The 20,971-nt window shown below is 36.3% G+C and overlaps 1 protein-coding gene across 1 annotated transcript in view; it reads left to right on the top strand.

Moving 5' to 3' along the window:
- MALRD1 (MAM and LDL receptor class A domain containing 1) overlaps positions 1–20,971 on the top strand; it is a 778,752-nt gene that overhangs the window by 69,786 nt on the left and 687,995 nt on the right. Inside the window, exons 9-11 of the mRNA XM_042993660.1 lie at positions 9,172–9,273; positions 9,913–10,059; positions 17,865–18,031. Of these exons, the coding sequence (XP_042849594.1) occupies positions 9,172–9,273; positions 9,913–10,059; positions 17,865–18,031 (416 nt within the window). The remainder of the gene's footprint in view (positions 1–9,171; positions 9,274–9,912; positions 10,060–17,864; positions 18,032–20,971) is intronic.

Here is a 20,971-nt window from a genome sequence, read left to right on the forward strand (position 1 = left end):
AGTTAATGGAGAAAGGATAGTCTCTTCAATAAATGGTGCTGGGATAATTGAACCCTTATAGCACTAATGAAAATTAACCCTAAATTGATTAAAGACTTCTACATAAGACCTGAAACCATAAACCTCTTAGAAAAAAGCATAGGAGAAAATTTCTAGGACATTAACCTGGCAACTTTTTTTCTTGTTTGGATGTGACACCAAAATCACAAGCAACCAAAGAAAAAAATCAGCAAGTGGGACGAGACATCAAACTAAAAAGCTTCTGCACAGCAAAAGAGACAAACAGGAAACAAAATGAAAAGGCAATCTATGGAAAGGCAGAAAATTATCTACCTACTTGATATAATTGACATTTTAAACAAGTCATTTAAAACTATAGCAGAATACTTCTTCTTTTCAGTGCATGCTGAACGTTCACTAGTAAACTAAGACTATAGCCTGGGCCCAGTGGCAAGACTCAAGGAGGCATGGGAGATCCTCCCCCAGATGCAGAATTTAAGGGGACACTAAAAATTTGTTATGGACCAAATTGTGCCCCGCTCCAAATTTCATATGTTGAAACTCTAGACCCCAATGTGACTATATCGGTGATAGTGTCTTAGGTAGTTAAGATTAAATTAGATCATACAGGTGGTGTCCTAATCTAATAGAACTGTAGCCTTATAAGAAGAGGAGATCTCGCTCTCGCTTTCTCTCTCCCTCCCCGCCACCCCTCTCTTTCTGTCATCCTCTCTCTTATTCTCTCCCTGTCCTTCTGTCATGTGAGGGTCACAGTGAGAAGGTAGCCAAGTGCAAGCCAGAAAGAAGACCCTTACGAGAAGTCAGACACTCTGGCAACCTCATCTTGTACTTCCTGCCTCCAGAACTGTGAGAATGTAAATTTTTGTTCCTTAAGCCATCCAATCTGGGTACTTTGTTATAGCAGCCCAAGCGGGGTAAGACAAGCGCTAATTAAGATAAGTAATATTTTAATACCACACATTAAAAGCTCACAATTAATGAAAAAATCAATGATAAACAAAATATAAAAATGTTAAATGACGATGGTATTAGTATTACTGAATTTTCCAGGCTCCAATATGGCTTAGCAGTACTACTGGGGCCACAGAACAAACCTTAAGAATGTTAAAACAACTGAAATGGTATAAAATATATCCTCTGAGCAAAATGAAATTAAACTACAAATCTGGGACCTCCACAATCACTTGGAAATTAAATGTCACAAATTTAAATAAAACATACTTTGAAAGAACCAAATATTTTGAACTGAAAGAAAATGAAAATATAACGTACTAAAATTTGTGTAAGATAGCTAAAGCAGTGCTGAGGAAAAAATTAATAGGTATAAATTTTTTTGTTAGGAAAGAAAAAAGGTCTCAAGCCTGTAAATTTAACTATTCATCTAATGAAAGCAGAAAAAGAAGAACATATAAAAGCTAAATCAAACAGTGGGAAAATAATATATAGAGAGACAATAAATAATGGAATTTAAAATGAGAAAGTTGTAGAGAAAATTATTGAAACCAAAAGCGGGTTCTTTGAAGAGGTAAATAAAAAATGATAAAGTTCTAGCTGAATTGACCAAGACAAAAAGAGGAAAGACACATATTACCTAATTTGGAATGAAATAGAGCTAACATTAAAGACTCTACAGGTATTAGAGGATAATAGTAATTAGGAAATACTACAAAAACTCTGTACATAGATCTAACAATGTATGTGAAATGAACAAATTCCCTGAAAGTCACAAATAATCAAAAGCCATTCAAGAAGAAAGTGATAATTTGAATAGTTTTATGTTTATTAACAAAATAGGACACGTACTTTAAATCTTCCATTAAAGAAAACTCCTGGACCACGTGGTTTCACTGGAAAATTGTATAAAATATTTAGGGGAAAAAATAACACCAGTTTTATACATTCTATTTCAGAAAATATAAGGGAAGATAATACTTGTTACCTTATTCTAGAAGGGCAACTTTGCCCTAACACCAAAACTGAACAAAAATATTATAAGAAAAGAAAGCTACAGACCAACATTTCTTTCACAAAAAAATCTTTATCACAATATTAGCAAATGGTATCCAGTAATACATTAGAAAGAGATTACATTACAGTCATCCAGGAGATTACATTACAATCATCTAAACTGGTCCAATGTTTAGAAAGCAATCAATGTAATTTACCATGTATCAGACAAAAGAAAAGCATGTGATGATTTCAGTAGATGCAGCAAAAGCACTTGACAAAATTCATCAAACAGCCATGATTAAAAACCTCAGCAAACTATTAATATCTTTAACCTAATAAAGAGCATATACAAAGATCAAACAGTTAACATCATACCCATAATGAATGAGTGCTTCACCTCTAAAACTGAGAAGTAGGCAGTGATGTTCACTCTTACCACTTGTATTCAAGACCTACTGGAAATCCCAGCCAATGCAATAAGGCAAGACATGTAAGTAAAGGTATACACATACAGTTGCAACAGAAGAAATAAATCTTGCCGTATTTGCAGATAACGTGATTGTCTATGGATAAAATATCACAGAATTTATTTTTAAATAAATAAAAATTATTTTAAAATTATTTTATTTTTATCACAGTAGCAGTATGCAAAGTCAGTATAAAATCAGTTGTATTTCTATCTAATGGCAATGAACACCTGAAAACTGACATTAGAAAAATGACGCCATTTGTAATACAATCAAAGTAAATTTTTATATATAAATCTAACAAAATACGTGCTGGATTTGTATTCTGAAACCTACAAAATAATGATCAAAGACATCAAGAATACCTGACTAAATAAATGGAGTATTGATTGATTGAAAGATCATGGGTCTATGTTTGTCAAAACTCATAGAACTGAATAACCCAAAGGATGGATTTTACTGTATGTTAAGTTAAATAAATTTAAAGAAGAAATAGTACTTTTTAAAGCTGAAAAGATTCTCATGGTGAGGAAGCTGCTACACAGAGCCCTTGGTAGTATTACCGTTAAGGAAAAAGCACGACTTTCTAGTTTTGTTCTACATATTTCTCTTTATCGTAAACATGTAAACTTTATATAAGTGCTTACAGTATAGGTATAGGCATCTTTATGGTTTCAGAACACTTTGTGAGTTGGAAAATTCAACTAAATTCTTTCTCTAATATTAGGGAAATCTTTTAGATTATGCCCACACCTTCAAACAGTGTCATGCTAAATACTGCCCTTTTCCAAGAAAATTCGCTGCACATTCATTGAAAGGAGAATCTTTTTAGACTTTACCAAAGTGGCACGTGTGAAAAAAAGTCGAGCTTCGTGACTGTGAATACATATGTGTTTAGTCACTGATTCTTGAATGACACTGATTCTTGAATAAATTGCTTATTATAATTTTTTATAAAAATTGCATGCTATGGTTCATAATCAGAATATTGTGAATATTCTCTGAAGATTTTTAGATTGGTTTGCCAGGACACTGCGTTAGTCTCATTTATGAAGGCCCCAAATATACAAATCATCTTTAATGAGAACCTGAATGGTGCATACATATTATCCAGCTAAATAACCAAGGACCTAGTTACCTTTTTTGTCCTATTAATTTCTAGTTACCTTTTAAGATCTAATAACTGTCCCTTGAAATTCATTATTAATTTAAGAACATTGACAAAGAAATTGTCCTAAGTCCCTGGAGTCAAAAGTGGATGTCAATTATAACTTTTACTGCAATGGCCTTGAGACTTGCGCTTCATTCTCTACCATCTGAGAGAGAGTCTGGCCAATTTTATACAACCTGCTTGTACAAGATAAGGTGTGAAGGAAATGTGGCTTCATTGGTATAGAGACCTTGAAACGTTGGCAAAGCTGCATCCTGATGATCATGTATCATGGATGGAGGATTTTAAAATCCTCAAAGTAATTTTCTGCTGCTAGACTGTGGTGCAATGTAAGAATGAGATAGAAAGAGGGTGGGGATGTAGGAAAAATGCGTATGAATGTAAATATAGATAACTGACTTCTTGAAATAGTATTGAGCTCTGAGATTGAATGCACTGAAAGAAAAAGAAGTGTCCAGAAGATTAACTGTCAACTTATACCCCCATCTGCTGTTTTTACGGTTACAAATTCCAGTTTGGGGAATGAAGGTAGTAAAAATGGTTGACATTGGTGAAAGATATTTCATACCGATTGACACAAGCTATGTTGTTAATATCATGCAATTGATACTTGACTATTTTGCTATTTTTGTTCATAGTACCTTTGTGAATTTTTTTTCTTGTATAAATAGTGAAAAATTAGAGATAATATACAACACTTAATTGAACTATGGCCAATACTTAATTATTTAGCTCCAGGAAGCAGAAGATCTGCAGCTATTATGTGAATCAACAAAAATTACAGTTTTAATTGTTTCATGTTAATTGTTATTGTGCAACCTTAGCTTCATTTATTACCTACACTCCCTTAATTGCATATGCAGTTTTATTTTCAGAGGATCTTACATTCAAAGGCTTTGCATATTCATTATTTGTAAGCTCCTATTATAAGAAATCAGCTTATGGGTGTTATTCATAAATTGTTTCATAACCAGTGGCTTCAATTGTATTCCAAATAAAAACGTAAGCACTTTACATAGGATCGATGATATTGTCAAGTATTTTGTTGAATTATATTTATTCATTCCTTAAACAACTATATATTGGACACTTACGTTGTGCCAAGAGTTATTTCAGACAATGGGGAGACAGAAACGAAAAACAAACACCAATCCCTGTGTTCATGGAACTTACATTTTAGTCAAAGGGAGAAAGATACTAAGCAAATAAAAAAAAAAAAACTATGTCAAGTGGTGATATGTGCTGTGGGGAACAATAGAGCAGAAAGCCAAGATAAGAAGTGCCATAGATGAAGGTAAAGTGAAGTTTTAGTCAGGCATGGTCACGTGGAAAATATGTTTCTAAACAACAACAACAAAAAAACCGCAAGGAGTTGAGGGAGAAAGCCATGCATATTTTGGAAGGAACTATAAATACAAAGGTCTCAAGGCAAGAGTCAGCTTTGTCTGTATGAGGAAGATCATGGTGAGGACTTCTGTATTTATTTCATGAAGGACAGCAACCCATGTAACGATGTTGAGCCGAGGAGATGTGATCTGACTCATATATTTAAAGGTCAGAGGGAGACAAGGGCAGCAACAAGGGAGCAAAATACAGAGTTATTACTGTAATCCAGAAAGAGTGATTTTCCTTGAGTCAGAATTGGTAGTAGTAGCAGAGGCAGTAGGATGTAATGAGATTCTGGATGTGTTCCATAGAGAAAGCAAAGCTTTGCTGATGAATCGCGTGATGGGTGAGAGCGAGAGATGGGTCATGGATCCAGATTTCCTCCTGAAATAGGTTGGATGGAATTATCACGAACTGTGATGGGGAGGAAAGTGGGAGGAGAAGCTTTGGAGGAAAGAATCAGAAGTTTAATTTTAGACCTATTTCTGTTGAGATACATGTTAGCTCTTCAAGTGAAAGGGCCAAGACAGCAACAGGATGTCTATATTGGAGACCAGTGAAACTAGGCCTAAAATATAATTTGATAAGAAGGAAATGTTTTAAAGGCATGAGATGAGGTGATATTAACAAGGTTGTGGTGTAGAGAAGAGAAGGGAATCCAAGGACTGAGGTCTAGAGCCCCCTCATGTTTGTGTAATGTGGAGATGAGGAAAAACCAGCAAAGGTGACTGAGAATGAACAGCCAGTAATTTAAGAGGAAAACCAGGAGAGAATTATGTTCTAGAACCTAGTGAAGAAAACGTTTCAAGAAAGATTTAGTGATCGACTAGTTTCAATATTACTGCCATGTCAGGTATGATAAGGAAGAAAAATTAAATGTTGGATTTAACAATACAGAGGTCATTCTTGATATATGCACTTTCAGTGGAGTGGTAAGGGTATGAAAAAGGAAAAAAAAAGTTCTGATATGTGCTACAACATGAAGGAACCTTGAAAACATTATGCCAAGTGAGAGAAGTCAAGCACAGAAGACCATATATTGTATGATTCCATTTATGTGAAATATCCAAAATAGGGAAATCTGTAGAGATGGGAAGGAGATTAGTGGTTGCCAGAGTCCAAGGAGGAGCAGAGAAAGGGAGTGATATATAATGGTTATGGGTTTTATATAATTTATGGGTTTTATATATAATGGGTTTATGGGTTATGGGGTGATAATGTTTTGGAATTAGTGGTGATAACTGCACAATTATTATGAATAAAAGCCCCTGAACTGTATACTTTAAAATAATTAAAATGGTTAAAATGGTGAATTTTATGTTATGTGAATGTTACCTCAATAAAAAAAACTTAAAAAAAAAGACCTCACTAGAGCAGGTTCAAGGAAGGATGTGGGGAGAATTGGTGTTGGAGTCAGTGTGAATAGGCAGAACTTAGAGAAGTTAGTTGGAGGGGGTTGGAGGGTCAGAGGGCTTTCCTAAGATGGATGAAATTTTGGCCCCTTTGTGTATCGAAGGGAAAAGAAAACCTGTTGATGTAAAAGAGGGGAGGAAATTACTGGAATAATTCCTAAAACAGGGAAGAGGAGATGATTTTTTGTAGAAACAAAGAGGGGCCCAGAGAAGAGCATGGCTGGTTGACCCACAGTTACAAGAAGAAAGGTACTCAGGCAGCAGTTCAGGGAGCTAGGTAGTGGGACTTGTGAGGTTTTCTGCTGTTTCCTCTCATTTTCCCAATGAAATGTGGAGCAAGAATATTAGCTGAGAAGGATGATAGGGGGGGAGTTGGAATTTGAAGGAGGAAGTAAAGAGTTTTGAATAGTTGTCTAGGAGGAAAAGGAAAGAGGAAATGGAGGAAAAGGAAAGAAGGGGAAACATCGTGGACGATGAGGTGGAGTGAGTAGTCACAGACATAAAACCATTTTAATCAGCATGGTGGTGGGCTCCATCACTCATCTTCAGCCCCACAGATGCAGGCTGGAGTGGGTGACCAGTTCCCTGGTGGTCTCAGCCTACCAATAGCCATGTCTTGGGCTGGAAATGCCTGGGGCAGTCATCTGGGCCCACGCTGCTTGTGACGAGCCCCCACACATGTTTCCTTGATCAGAGCCCGTGTTGTGGCTGACCCAGACCTTGTGGTTCTTGTTAGGATTACAGGATACACCTCAGCAACAACCATCAGGGAACTCTGAGAAAACAAGTTTCATTACACATAGGTCCTGGAGGATGTACAGGGTGTCCAAGGGCAACACAGCAAGGTTGTGGAGAGAGACCATGGATCCAGGGGTCTGCCTTCATTGATTCAAGAGGTTCCTGATCTAGTTGTGTGGCTAGCAATGTGTTTATTCCAGATGGATATCTTTGAAATGGCGCCCTCAGCCATCAAAAGTTTAATATCAGGCACTCTCATCTGTTAAAAAGAAAACCACAGGCCTAAAATGGTGTCACTTGAACTAGGCTAAGTCACCAAACTGGGGCTTAATGTCTAACCTAATTACAGTTTCAACTTCTTCAGAAAGGTCTGTCTTAACCTGTCAATCAGGAACCTTCTGATCAGTACTAGTTAGGTATTCTATGACATGGGCCCTCTCCATCCTCCAAAGGAAGATGATGTAATCCACCTAGTAAGATCCCTTGACCTTCTCCAAGGGAACGTGACCTTGCCTGGAACAATCTTTTGTTTTCTTTTGCTAATAAGTGTCTTGTTCTACACTCCTTCCTATAAAAACCTTCCATTTGGTATGGCTCCTCAGAGCTCCCCTCTGCTTTCTACTTGGGGTGCTGTCTGATTATTGCTTTAATTTATTGCTAATGAAACCAATCAGATCTTCAAATTCATTTGGTTGAATTCTTGTCCTTTATTTTTTATTTTTTAAATACATTATTTAAACTCTTTTTAAGTTTATTTATTTATTTTGAGAGAGAAAGAGAATGAGATGGGGAGGGGCAGAGAGAGAGAGGGGGACCGAGGATCTGAAGCGGGCTCTGAACTGACATCAGAGAGCCCGATGTGGGGCTCAAACTCACAAACCACAGGATCGTGACCTGAGCTGAAGTCAGATGCTTAACCGACTGAGCCACCCAAATGCCCTGAATTCTTGTTCTTTAGCACATTATGATGTAAAAAAAGTGTATTGTCAGATACCTACAGTACCTGCAGGGTTGTACTTACCAGAGTTTTTGCCCTGAGAGTATGAGGAAGCACAGGAGTGCCAGAGGGAGTGGCTCTAAAGTCTGTGAGAGAGGAAAAGAGAACATGAAAAAGGATGAAAGGAATTGGAAAACTGTCGGACCAGTAGCTTGTGGGACCTCGTGCTGTCAAAAAATTGTTAGCGCTGATACTAGGAGGAAAGAGTGGAGAGAGGTGATGGTTGAGGAGTCGGCCACTTGTAATTAAGATAAAGGAAACGTTACCACTTGTAATGATGGTACTCACAGGCGTGGTGGCAGAGGTCATTTTTCCTCAACCTTTCTTCATGACCATCAATACGAAAAAAGCAAGAGATGAAGAGACAAGATGAAAGTAGATATCAAAATGACGATGACTGCCAAGAGTCAAAATCCTCGAGGTGGAGGGGTGGTGCACCAGTGTCTGTAGGTGACTGCCACAAGCTGGCACAACGAGGGATGTCATCTGATGTCGGGAGACTCAAAGCTGAGGTGGTTGGGGGGATGGGACTGAGAATTGTGTGGAAGTGGCAACGGAGCAGGGAGGATGCCCAGTCCACTTTCCAGCCCTGTGTTGGGCGGGCAGTGGAGGGAAAAACAGACACCAAGCAGGGAGAGGATTTCAGGGACCGCGGTTCCAGGAGATCAGCTTCCAGTTAAAGAGGACAGCATATCAGCATATGTCATAGTTGACACAGGTACAATTATCCTTCTAATAATAGGCTCCTTGTTTCCACATTAGGCCATGTTACTTCCATGGAGACATGGACGGTTTGGTTTGGGGGCTTGGCGATCACCACAGAGATCCGATTAAATCCCAGAAGCACTGGCATAGTCGTATTATTCTCTCTGACTCTCTGTGTGATGGAGCTGCCTGGGGAGCGATGCTGTTACAGAGAGGAGTTGGGTGAAGAGTGCTTTCCAGAACAAATGCTAACATTTTAGGAAATGCATGAGTCTTTCCAGTTGTACCGACATCTCCCTTCTTGCCTCTCTTTAAATTTAACAGATGAAATTTTACCATGTCAAGAAACACTGAATACCGAGCAGGAACTGTGCCATCTAGATTCACGTCTCTGCAATTTTGATTCTATAGATGAAGGATTGAGCTGTAAGTGTTAAATCGAGATGCCCACCATGATGGTATGTAGCCATCCATGAGACTTGGACCACTGCTAGGAATTCAGACCACTATGAGGGATACTCACCTGCCAACCTTTGTTGACATTTATGTCCTAATTTTAGCTGGAGTGTTGTTGGAAGTCTATGCTTTATTCAAAACATGAAAGATACTAAATATGTAATTTTAAGGTGATGTTTTATAAAGTAGTTGCATTAAAGACCAGCTTTCAATTATATAGAGTGTTTGTTCTTTAAAATTTCCATGTGATTATGAATAACAAGTGATTTAAACTAATTTCATAAGGTAGGTAAGGTCAGATTATATATGTGCCATTTAAAACGTTGTAATAGGAGCAGTGTACAAGAAAAAATGGAAACATCTTTTCACTTTTGAATGGCAGTGTTTTCCATTTGGGAGGATGCCTATCTGGATCAAGGGAGGAACTTCTGAAAAACACATTTGCTGGTATATTCTAAGGCTTATTGAACCAAAATTTGTAGGTATGAAATTGGGTGTGTGTGTGTATGTGTGCGCGTGTTAAGCTTTGATTATAATACATAACGATGGCTAAGCAGCTACTCTAGTACACTGTGATGGTTCACCAAGATCTTTTTTGGCTTTCTGTAGTATGTCACGTCTGTGGATTTGAATCTGACATGTGTGACTGGGCATCAGAAACATCTGCTGGGCGAATTTCCTGGATGCGCACAAAAGCAAGAGAGGTTCTTGCATTAGAATCTATACCTCAGCAGGATCAAAGTAGTGATGATGAAGGTAGGAAATAAAAAATAATCTTCTGTATATATGATTTTTAGGATTTTGACTTATTGTGGGTAGTATGAAGATATTTCATCAGGGATCTTGATGTATATACTGAGTGTATTTTATTGAAGCTATATTTGCATAGATATTGAAAGTAAAAAAATCATTTTATTGACAGTGTAAAGAAAGAATTATACTAGGTTAACTTAATTTTATAAGTTTTAATATTTAATCATCAACAGATAGTAGATATTGTGGGAAGAAAAAGGTAAAGTATTAAAACGCTTTTATAAAGCTGACTAGCTCTCCTTTTCACTAGTGTTATCGATGATTTTCTTTCTTTTCATCTAACATTAAATTTGTGGTGTCTGTTTATTTTTCTTTCCACTGCTTTTTATTTCTTTCTTTTTTTGAGGAGGTATTGTTAGTCTTTTCTTAATTTAGTAATTTAAAATTTTGTCACAGCAGAAAGTAATAGCTATTTTTTCTACTTCCATGTTGGTTTACTTTCTCCATAGTTTTGCCTTTTCCAGAATGTCATATAATTGAAGTTATACAGTTGGTAGCCTTTTAAGATTCGCTTCCTTCATTTAGTAATGTGCATTTAGGATTCCTCTCTGTCCCTTTCGTGGCTTGTTGGCTTATTTTGTTTTAATAGTGAATTATATCCCATTGTCTGGATGTACCAGAGTTCATTCACCTCCCGAAGGACATTTTGGTTGCTTCCAAGTGTTTGGCAATTATGAATAAAGCTGCTATAAACATCCATGTGAAGGTTTTTGTGTCAACATAGGTTTCCAACTCTTTTGAGTAAATTCTAAGGAGCATGGCTGCTGGATCGTTTAGTAAGAATATGTGTAGTTTTATAAGAGACTCCTAAGCTGTCTTCCAAAGAGAATGTATCATTTTTCATTCCCATCAGCGATGAATGAGAGATCTTGTTGCTTCACACCCTCTCCAGCATTTCGCTGATGTCAGTGTCCTGGATTCTGGCCATTCAAATAGGTGTGTAGCGATTTCTCTTGGTTTTAGTTTGCGTTTCCCTGATGCCTTATGATATGGCACATCTCTGATGCTTATTTGTCATTTGTATGTCTTCTTTTGTGAGGTGTCTGTTAAGGCCTTTGGGTTTTGGTCTTTTATCTTTATCATTTTCTTTATTCACCATTGTTTCTTTTATTTCATGCCCTTGATTCCTTTCCTTCTTGAATAGGTTCACTTAGTAATTATTTTTTTATTCAGAAAAGATCTGTGGTGATGGTCTTGCTAAGCATTTATAAGCTTCAAGTGTTTTTAATGGCCTCACTCCTAAATAATAATCTATTTAGTCATACAATTTTTGAATGAAAATCTGTTCATTTTATTTCTAAGTACATAGTGATGGTTCTTCTTTAGCTACTGATATCTACTGTAGTCATCAAGAAGTCTGAGCTCATCTAATTTTTTTCCATTTTATGAAGATTTAATAAAATGTTTATCTCTACTGTCTGAAATGTCATCGTGATTAGTAAAGATGTAAATATATTTTATTTAAAATTTTCAGTGCTCAAAATGCATACATGTTATCACTTGTGGACATGGTATGTTAACTCTTTTCTGGGAAGTTTCTTTCAGTCCCTCTGTTCTTGTCCTCTTGAGTTCCTATTAAATACATGTCCTGGGGGCCTGTGTGTTAGTGTTTTTTAGTTGTTGCCCTTATTCTTTGTTCTTATTTTTGTCTCCCATTCCTGTTAGGCCTTTGTAGTTTTAAATGAGGATTTCATATGCTTCTTTTTTTGTTTCCTTCTTTAGTATCTCAATTATATTTCCATTTTTACCCCTTTTTTTTAGTGCTAGCTGTGAGTTTATGAAATATATTTACAACTAATCCAACTCCACTTTGAAATAACTTCATACTTCTTGGGGCACCTGGGTGGCTCAGTCGGTTAAGCGTCCGACTTCGGCTCAGGTCATGATCTCGCGGTTTGTGAGTTCAAGCCCCATGTAGGCCTTGTGCTGACAGCTCAGAGCCTGGAGCCTGTTTCAGATTCTGTGTCTCCCTCTCTCTCTGACCCTCCCCCATTCATGCTCTGTCTCTCTCTGTCTCAAAAATAAATAAACGTTAAAAAAAATAAATAATTTCATACTTCTTCACAAAGTGCACGTTATCTTATAATCATAAAATATTCCTAATTTCTCCCTCCTGTCCCTTGTGTCATTGTTATCACTCATTTCACTTACATGCAAACTATAATCATCAAATACATTGTGGCTATTACTATTTTGAACTGTTCTCTTTTAGATCAATTCAGAATATTAAAATTAAAAGGTTTTGCCAAAATTTGAAGGTAACTGATTTGCTTTATTTATTGCTTTCCTAGTACTGTTCCTTTCTTTATTTAGATCCGAGTTTATGACTAATCTCTTCCCTTCTCTTTGAAGAATTTCTTTTAACATTACTTATATTCAAAGCCATTGTTTCCTTGTTTATTTTCTGTATAGGTGTGATCTGTCCATTGATCTAAGTGGGGTATTTAAGTCCCCTACTATTATTGTATTATTATCAATTAGTTCCTTTATGTTTGTTATTAATTGTTTTATATAGTTGGGGGCTATCATGTTCAAGGCATAAATATTTAAATTGTTTTGTCTTGTTGTATTGTCTCATTATAATTTAGTACATTTCTTCATTTCTTGTTACAGTTTTTGCTTTAAAGTCTATTTTGTCTAATTTAAATATTGCTGCTCTACCTTTTTTCTGATTTCCATTTGTGTGATAAATTTTTCTCCATCCCCTCACTTTTAATCCGCAGGTGTCTTTAGGTCTAAAATGAGTCTCTTGTAGGCAGCATATAGATGGGTTTTGCTTTTTTTATCCATTCTGATGCCCTGTGTCTTTTTATTGGAGCACTTAGCCCATTTACATTCAAAGTGATTCTTGATAGATATGTATTTATTGCCATTTTATTACTTGTTTTGTCATTGTTTCTGGAGATTCTCTCTGATCCTTTCTTGTCTTTGTCGCTCTTAGTCTCTCCTTTGTACTCAAAGAGTCTCCTTTAATATTTCTTGCAGGGCAGGTGTAGTGGTCATGAACTCCTTTAGTGTTTGTTGGTCTGGGAAGCTCTTTATCTCTCCTCCTCTTGAATGATAGCCTTCCTGGATAGAGTATTCTTGGCTGCAGCTTTTTCCCCATCAGCACTTTGTATATATCATGCTCTTCTGGCTTTCCAAGTTTTCTGCTGAGAAATCTCCAGCTAGCCTTAAAGGTCTTCTCTTGTAAGCAAAGGACTTCTTTTCTCTTGCCGCTTTCAAGATTTTTCCTTTGTTGCTATATTTTGCAAATCTAATTATATGTCTTGGTGTTGGCCTGCTTTTGTTGATTTTAATGGGAGTGCTCTGTGCCTCCTGGATCTGGATGTCTGTTTCCATTTCCAGATTAGGGAAATTTTGTGCTATTATTTCTTGAAATATATTTTCTGCCCCCCTTTTCTCTCTCCTCTTCTAGGACTCCTATATATGAAAGTTATTATGTTTGATGGGATCACTGAATTCCCTAAATCTATTCTCATGTTGCATAATTTTTCTCTCTCTGTTGTTCAGCTCCATTGTTCTCCCTTGTTTTGTCTTCTAGGTCACTAATTCATTCCTCTGCTTCTTCCTGCCTGCTGTTTAATGCATCAAGACTGTTTCCAATCTCGCTTATTGTGCCCTTTGTCTCTGATTAATTCTTTTTTAACTTTTATCTCTGTGGTAAGGGTTTCCCTGATGTCTTCTATTTTTTCCCAAGCCCAGTGGGTATCTTTACAATTGCTGCTTTAAATGTTCCATCAGAAATGTTACTCATATGTGTTACTGAGATCTCTTGTGTGGCCTTAGCTTGTTCTTTCATTTGGGATCAATCCCTCTGTCTTTGTGTTTTGTCTGAATCTCTGCCTTCTTCTCCGTGTTAGAAAAGCCGATTATGTCTTCTGCTCCTGATGATAAGGGCTATATGGAGAAGAGGTCATGCAGTGTCCAGGGATGGTGCTTTAGTGTGTGTCTCTGGTATGTGCTGGATGAACTCTGCTGTTGTGTTTTGGCTGCTCTGTCCTTCAGGTCAGTCATCTGCAGAGGCTCTTCTCACCTGCTGCGTGTGGCCAGTGTTGGGTGTCTGGCCTGAATGTGGTGAATTTAAACTATGTGTGCTCTCGGCTGCTTGTGAAATGAAACCTGACACCACTTCCACCAGAATTGAAGCCCCGCAGAACTCCATGGTCGGGAGATGTGGTGTGGGTAGGGGTTTGTGCTGGTCTTCTGGGGGAGGGGATGCCGTGCTGGGACCAAGACAAGCTTCACTGAGAAGGGCAGTCTGCCAAAGCACAGGGGGCTGGGGCTCAGTGTAAGCTGGTTAGGCACCCAGTTTTGGAGCTGCACTGTTTCCTGCAGGTGGCTCTGTGTTTATGTTGAGGACAGGGGAGGAAATGGTGCTGGCCAGCTCCTTTGTCTTCACAGAGGGATCTCTGTGAACACTGCCTCCCAGGGATGTACTCGGAGAAGAAGGAATAATCTCCTCCCTGTGTTCCCCAGGTGTTTTTGGTGCTGTCTGCCCTCAGGTTGTTTGCCTGCCTTCTCTCCAGGAGCAGTGCAGTGCCCTCTGGGCTCTATCCCAGCTAAGCTCACTGACCTTTAAAACCCCAGGCTTTAAGCCCTCCTGGTTGCAAGAACTCACAGAATCCAGCTCCTTTTCTTTTCCAGGCCAATGATTCTTTGCAACTTTCTTCTCGTGCATTCCCCTGTGTGCTCCTCTCTTGCTTGCCCTTCTCTGTGACCGCACGTCCTTTCCTTCTGCAGCACCTGTGGTCTCTTTCTCCCCTAAACTATGTCTCTGCACTTTCTACTTTATTCCATGTGGTCTCATCTCTCCCTTTAGTTGTGGAGTGTGTTCTGCCAGTCTTCGCCTCAATTTCTGGGCTGTTCAAGATGATTTGATAGTTACCTAGTTGTGTTCATGGGAGAAGATGAGTCTAGGGTTCTCCTAGTCTGCTGCCAACTTCCTCTCCTAACATTACTTACAAAGCAGGTCTATTGGCTACAAACTCTCTCAATTTTCATTTGTCTGAGAAAGTTTTTATTTCTCCTTCATTTTTTGAAGAACAGTTTTGCTGGATGCAGAATTCCAGATTGGGTTTTTTTTTTCTTTTCTTCTTCTTCTTTTTTTTAATGTTAGTTTTGAGAGGCAGAGACAGAGCATGAACACAGGTGGGTCAGAGAGAGTGGGAGACACAGAATCCAAAGCAGGTTTCAGGCTCTGAGCTATCAGCACAGAGTCCACTGTGGGGCTCCAATTCACCAACCACAAGATCATGAACTGAAGTTGGACACTTATCAGACTGAGCCACCCAGGCACCCCTCCTTTTTTTTGTTGGTTTTTTGTTGTTGTTTTTTAAGGTTTCTTCTTTGTTTTTGATCCTTTGCAGTTTGAATATGACATGCTTACATGTAGGGCTTTGGGTATTTATTTTGCTTTGTATTTTCTGAGCTTCCTGGAACTGTGGTTAAAATCTGATATTAATTTTGGGAAGATTGTCAGTCGATATTGCTTCAGATACTGCTTTTGTTCCTTTTTGTCTTTCTCATTCTTGTATTCCCATTAGGCATATGTCACTTTTGTAGTCATTCCCCGGTCCTTGAATATTCTATTCCTTTTTTTCCACTTAAAAAATATATTGGCTTTTAGTTTTAGAAGTTTCTGTTGACATATTTTCAGCTGTACCAGTCTACTTAGTCACCCCATTAAAGACAATCTTCATTCCTGTTGGTGTGGTTTTTGTTTTTTGTTTTGATTTTTTGTCTCTAGCATTTAAAATTTTTTTCTTAGAATTTCCAGCTCTTTGACTACATTTGTCAGTCTTTTTATTTTTCATATTTTCTACTTTTTTTTTCCATTAGAGCTCTTAACTATTAATTATAGTTGTTTTAAAGTCCCAGTCTGACAATTCCATATCTGGGTCTGGTTCTGATATTTGCTCTTTCTCTGCAAACTATGGCTTTTTTTTTTCTTTTTGCCTCTCAGTATGCTTTGTAATGTTTTGCTGAAAGCCAGACGTGATGTACTACGTAAAAGTAATTAAGATCAATAGGTATTTAGCATGAATGACCTTTTATGTTTATGCAACTAGAGATTAGACTCTTTACTCTTTGCTTCAGCTATAAATGCCTGAGGCTAAAAATTCACCTGGTATTCTTGATTTTATCTTACTTGTTGTCTTTGGGTTTCCCTAGAGACATATTCTTAAATGAGGTCTGAGACCTACAGTTCTTTGAATAGTATTCCCTTGTAGGGGGATCCCCTTTTATATGGTAACCAATTGTGAGGTGGAGGAAAAATATTCTTCAGTCTTTTAGTGAAATTGTTCCTCTGTTACAAGATCTTCAAAAATGCTTCCTTCCCCAACCTTAGATGAGACAGGAAAGCTAGACAGGGCTGGATCTGGGTATTTTCCTCCTCTCCTGTGGAAGGCTAGAGCCTGCTGGAGTTGGTATCTCTCTTCTCCTAGGTCAATTAGGCTCTAGTCAAACTCCAGTTAGTAACGTGGTGGTAAAATAGTTACTTTTGAGTACAAACCTTGCTATTAATACCTGAATAATCCAGGTGTATTCTCAGGTGTATTTCCTTAAGACCAACCTTAGTAACAGTATTAGTTTAGGGTTTCGTACTTCGCGATAATGGTTGGAGTTTTGCATATGCTGTCACTTAGTTGTAGCCCAAGGTAGTGAATGTTGGTGTATTTTCCACCTCAGATTAAGAGCAGAATTCCCCAACTCTAGTCTTCAACTTCATTGAGAGAATTTAACTGTTCTTCCAGCTTTTTTTGGTAATATTGAAATTAGTCAAAATCTAAGCTACCAGAGCTTGAGTCTGGTCTCAGAGTTCAAGAGTTCTGTGGGTTCAACCCTATTCACCATACTTGTTCTTTCCTTATCTTTTTAGATATGTTTTTTGCAATGGATCTGTCTCAACTTTTATAAAAATGTGTTTTTTATCTTATTTATCATTTCTTTGTTTAAATATCAGAGGCAAAGTATTAACTTGCTATGGTATTTTGCTTAAATTCTTACATTTTAAATAAATAAGAGTTTTGCTTAAATTCATAGTTTTTAGAAATTGTAGGAATATTTACTAACTTACAGAAATAAAGAATTAAAAGCCTTCATTAATGAAAGGTGAAGTTGTAAAATCATAGAAATAACTTCACCTTGTCTATATTATTGTATTTAAGAACAGTGTAAATTGGTTTTAAGTATCAGATGTGTTAAAATTGATTGACAATATTTTCACATACTATGAAATTCATAGGTGCAGATTAATGGGGCTGTAGATATCTGATACTTTCCTGTGGTTTGGTAAGAAAGAGGGCAGTTCAAATTAAAGTCCCTTGAAACTATTAGGGTTTTTCTAAACCTAAAAAGTAAAAGAGAAATAAAAGAGGAAAGAATTCTGGGAAGAAAGGTGTGGAATTCTTGGTTAAAGAAAGGTTGAATTGTGACATTTTAAAGAAAATGGTAATGATTTGTAGCATAGAGATTTTTATATCAGCAGATTTATTTTTATAAGAATAATGAATTGAAATTTCCTAATTTCAGGAATTAGGAGCCAATTTCAATGCATTTGAAAATACATATGGAAATGAAAACCTATAATTCGTAATTGATGTAATCATTTACGACAGCATAGCCTTTTAAATACAATCTTTGTCTTTCAGGCCTGATTTTGGAAACCCCGGGAATATAATAATTTTGTCCAAACTGAAAGCAGCTGATTTTTCTAAATTGCTTCATTTCCCTTTATTTTTCAGGTTACTATATGTGGATAGGAGCTAAGGATGCTTCTACTCTTAACCGTTTAGACAGCAAGGCTTATTTAAATAGCTCTGTGTGTCACTGCCTGGGCAAGAGATGCCATCTTCAATTCTATTACTCTATGGAAAACAGTGTTCTGAGAGTAGGACTATATAGTAATAAGGTGAGAAGAAACTTGCATTTATTTCAGATTCATTGAATAAGCGAAATTTCTCTTTTGGCAATTTGTGTTTCTATTTCTCAGTTGTGCGTAGGCTTTAGATAGTCTTTAACTTGACTCTATTTAGTATAGCTTTGAAAAGAAATGTTAAGAACTAGCTTAAGAGATACGGTCACGTAGACAATTTTGTGTGATGATTTGCACCATATTATTTTACAGAATTGTTAAAATTCATGGAGATATATTAAAGAAATAATAGATCTAATAAAAATGAGATTTTTGAGATTCTGTTATGTTGGCTCTGTGTTGACATTCTGATGGGATCTGTTTTGGATTTTAGATCCACATATCTAGAGCTATAATTACGATGGAAACAAATTACTTGTTATGGTACCAGTAGATACAGTTTTTAGAGACTGGTAATTACTGATTAAATATAAACAAATGAGTCAATGGAATGGGCAAAGAAAGGCTCACTGGGTAGAGTGAAAGTTGCAGTGGTAATATTAGCAAATAGAACAAATTCAGGCCTTTTTTCTAAACCTAACTTGAAATGAAAACAATCTGCCACCAGTGGGAAAATATCTGAGATGCTTTCAGAATTTCTATTGTGAAGAAGAATTTATTTATTGATAGAAGTAAAAAAAAAATCACAGGGGTAAATAGTGGTCATTCTAGCGATGGGAAACATTTGATAATAATTGCAGGAATTCTTACATAGGAAAAAGACAGTAGAAGCATCCAAGTCAAATTCTTTTGGCTTGAGGTGCTTTGAATAAATCTAGTTGTAACTTCCTCCTGACATCAGCCAAATGCATTTTCCAAGAAAAGTTTATTAATTTAGCATTTGTTCTTATCAAGTATCACTAACCATCTGTCAATAGCATTTTTTTTTTGGTTCTATTTTCTTCTGAATTCTGAAGTGCCATCATAATTAATCCTCGGGTATTGCCTATTACCTATTACTAAGAGATCTGAAAATTCCAGAGAAATTCTCCTTTTTATCCTAGTTCTATCACAACACCCCTTTCTTTTTCTTTTGTATCATTTTCTTCTTATCCAGTCTTTTTTCTTTGACCTCTTCTTTTCCAGAACATTCACAGAGTTCTAAAGCATAAAATTGGATGAGTGAGCTCATTAGATGGCCTAATATATTTTTTCATGGATGGGACACAATTTCTAGCATTCCGTACTATGTTTTATTTTTGTGACATTTTTGCAGTAGTATTTGCCACTAGAATAGTTTTGTTGAATTTATATCATAGTTAAAGATGCTTTAAAAAATATATGATCTTATGATACTGCTTTTCACAGGTAATTGATATTCACTAAATGTTGACCAAGTTGTCTTAGAGTAGAAATTTGTGTAAAATATATATTCTAATACTAAAGATTATTTTAATCTACCCTGAACAACAGTGATGGGTTTTAAAAGTTTATATATATATATGTTTATATATATAAACTTATATATATTTTATATTTAATATAGATTATATTCATATAAATATTTTATATTTATATATTATATATAAGGGAGTTATGAATCATTGAAAGTGAACAATATCAGTGTTCTGGTGACTTTGGGACTGTATAAGAAAAGATTATAAACAAACTGACTTCAGATACACCATATAATAAGGATAGTAATTAAAACTCCATCTCCCACATTATAAGAAAAGAAGTTAATCATGGAGAACTGATCTAATGTATTAATCAGAACCAGTTGGGTGTAAATCTTGGAGTACTGAGTGATGTTTGGTTCATTAGTTTACCTAGTATTCTGCAAGGCAAGATGCTATCTTTTCTCACACTCTATTTGCTCTGCTCTATATACATAACATATAACATATTGGTCACCAATGAAAAATCTGCATCAAAATACATTTAAATTACATGTTGATGTTTTATCACAGACTTAAAAAGGACTCCAATCCTATAATTAAAAAAAATAGCTCTTGATGAAAATGATCATTTATATCTTCCATGAATAGAATAAAGAAAACAACCCTTAGGATATATGCAGGTAAATCAAGAAATATCTAGTAAAATGCTGAAGGTGGTTTTCTTTATTTTCAGAGGACATTAGAATTTGAGAAGTAGAAAATACAGGGAAATTGTTAAATAAAAAGTTGACTCTTTTTAGGGTCACCTTACGTGTGTAGGAGTTCTAATTTCTACCATATAGAGATCCTTGAGATTAGGTCTTTATCATCTATAAAGTAATAGTCATAGTAACATCCTGTATTTTATTCTGAAGAGAGTTTCCATTATCAATGAACCAGCCTGTGGTGCGTTGTGCATATTCTGATTAACATTAAAAACCACTGGTTATTCATTAGGATTATAGCTAACAATATGGTTTTGTATATTTGAAATTTGCTAAGAGTATGGATCTTAAAAGTCAGCACAAGAAAAAAAAATTGTAACTTCATGATGTTTTGGAGGTTCACTAAATTTATGGTGGTAATTATTTCACAACATATATGAAATCATTATATTGTACACCTTAAATATATGCATTGCTATTTGTCAGTTATAACAATAAAACTGGGAAAAAATGAAAAAAATTTAAACTGGTAAACAAACAAACAAACAAACAAAAAACCTCCCAAATGTCAAATGGGAAGAACACATAGCTGGGGCAGGCAGGAACGAAAATGCCTTAGAAAGTAGTTTAAAAAGAACAAAAACAACAACCTTGAGTTTGGTACCTTTGATTTCTTTACTGGAAGAGGAAAGGAGAAGCTGAGGTCTCCAGGAGATATAGTCATTCTTTCCTTGAAAGGTAAAATGGCATTACTGATCCTGGTCTGGGAGAGTAAGGACATTTTCAGAATTTGTATTGATTGGTTGATTGAATGATTTTAAGATAACGGAAAATTAGAACTTCACGTGAACGCTTTTTCTGAGCCGAGGGTTTCTTTTTTACATTGGCACCTG

This window comes from Panthera tigris, chromosome B4, assembly GCF_018350195.1.
Source record: "Panthera tigris isolate Pti1 chromosome B4, P.tigris_Pti1_mat1.1, whole genome shotgun sequence".
Classification (NCBI taxonomy): domain Eukaryota; kingdom Metazoa; phylum Chordata; class Mammalia; order Carnivora; family Felidae; genus Panthera; species Panthera tigris.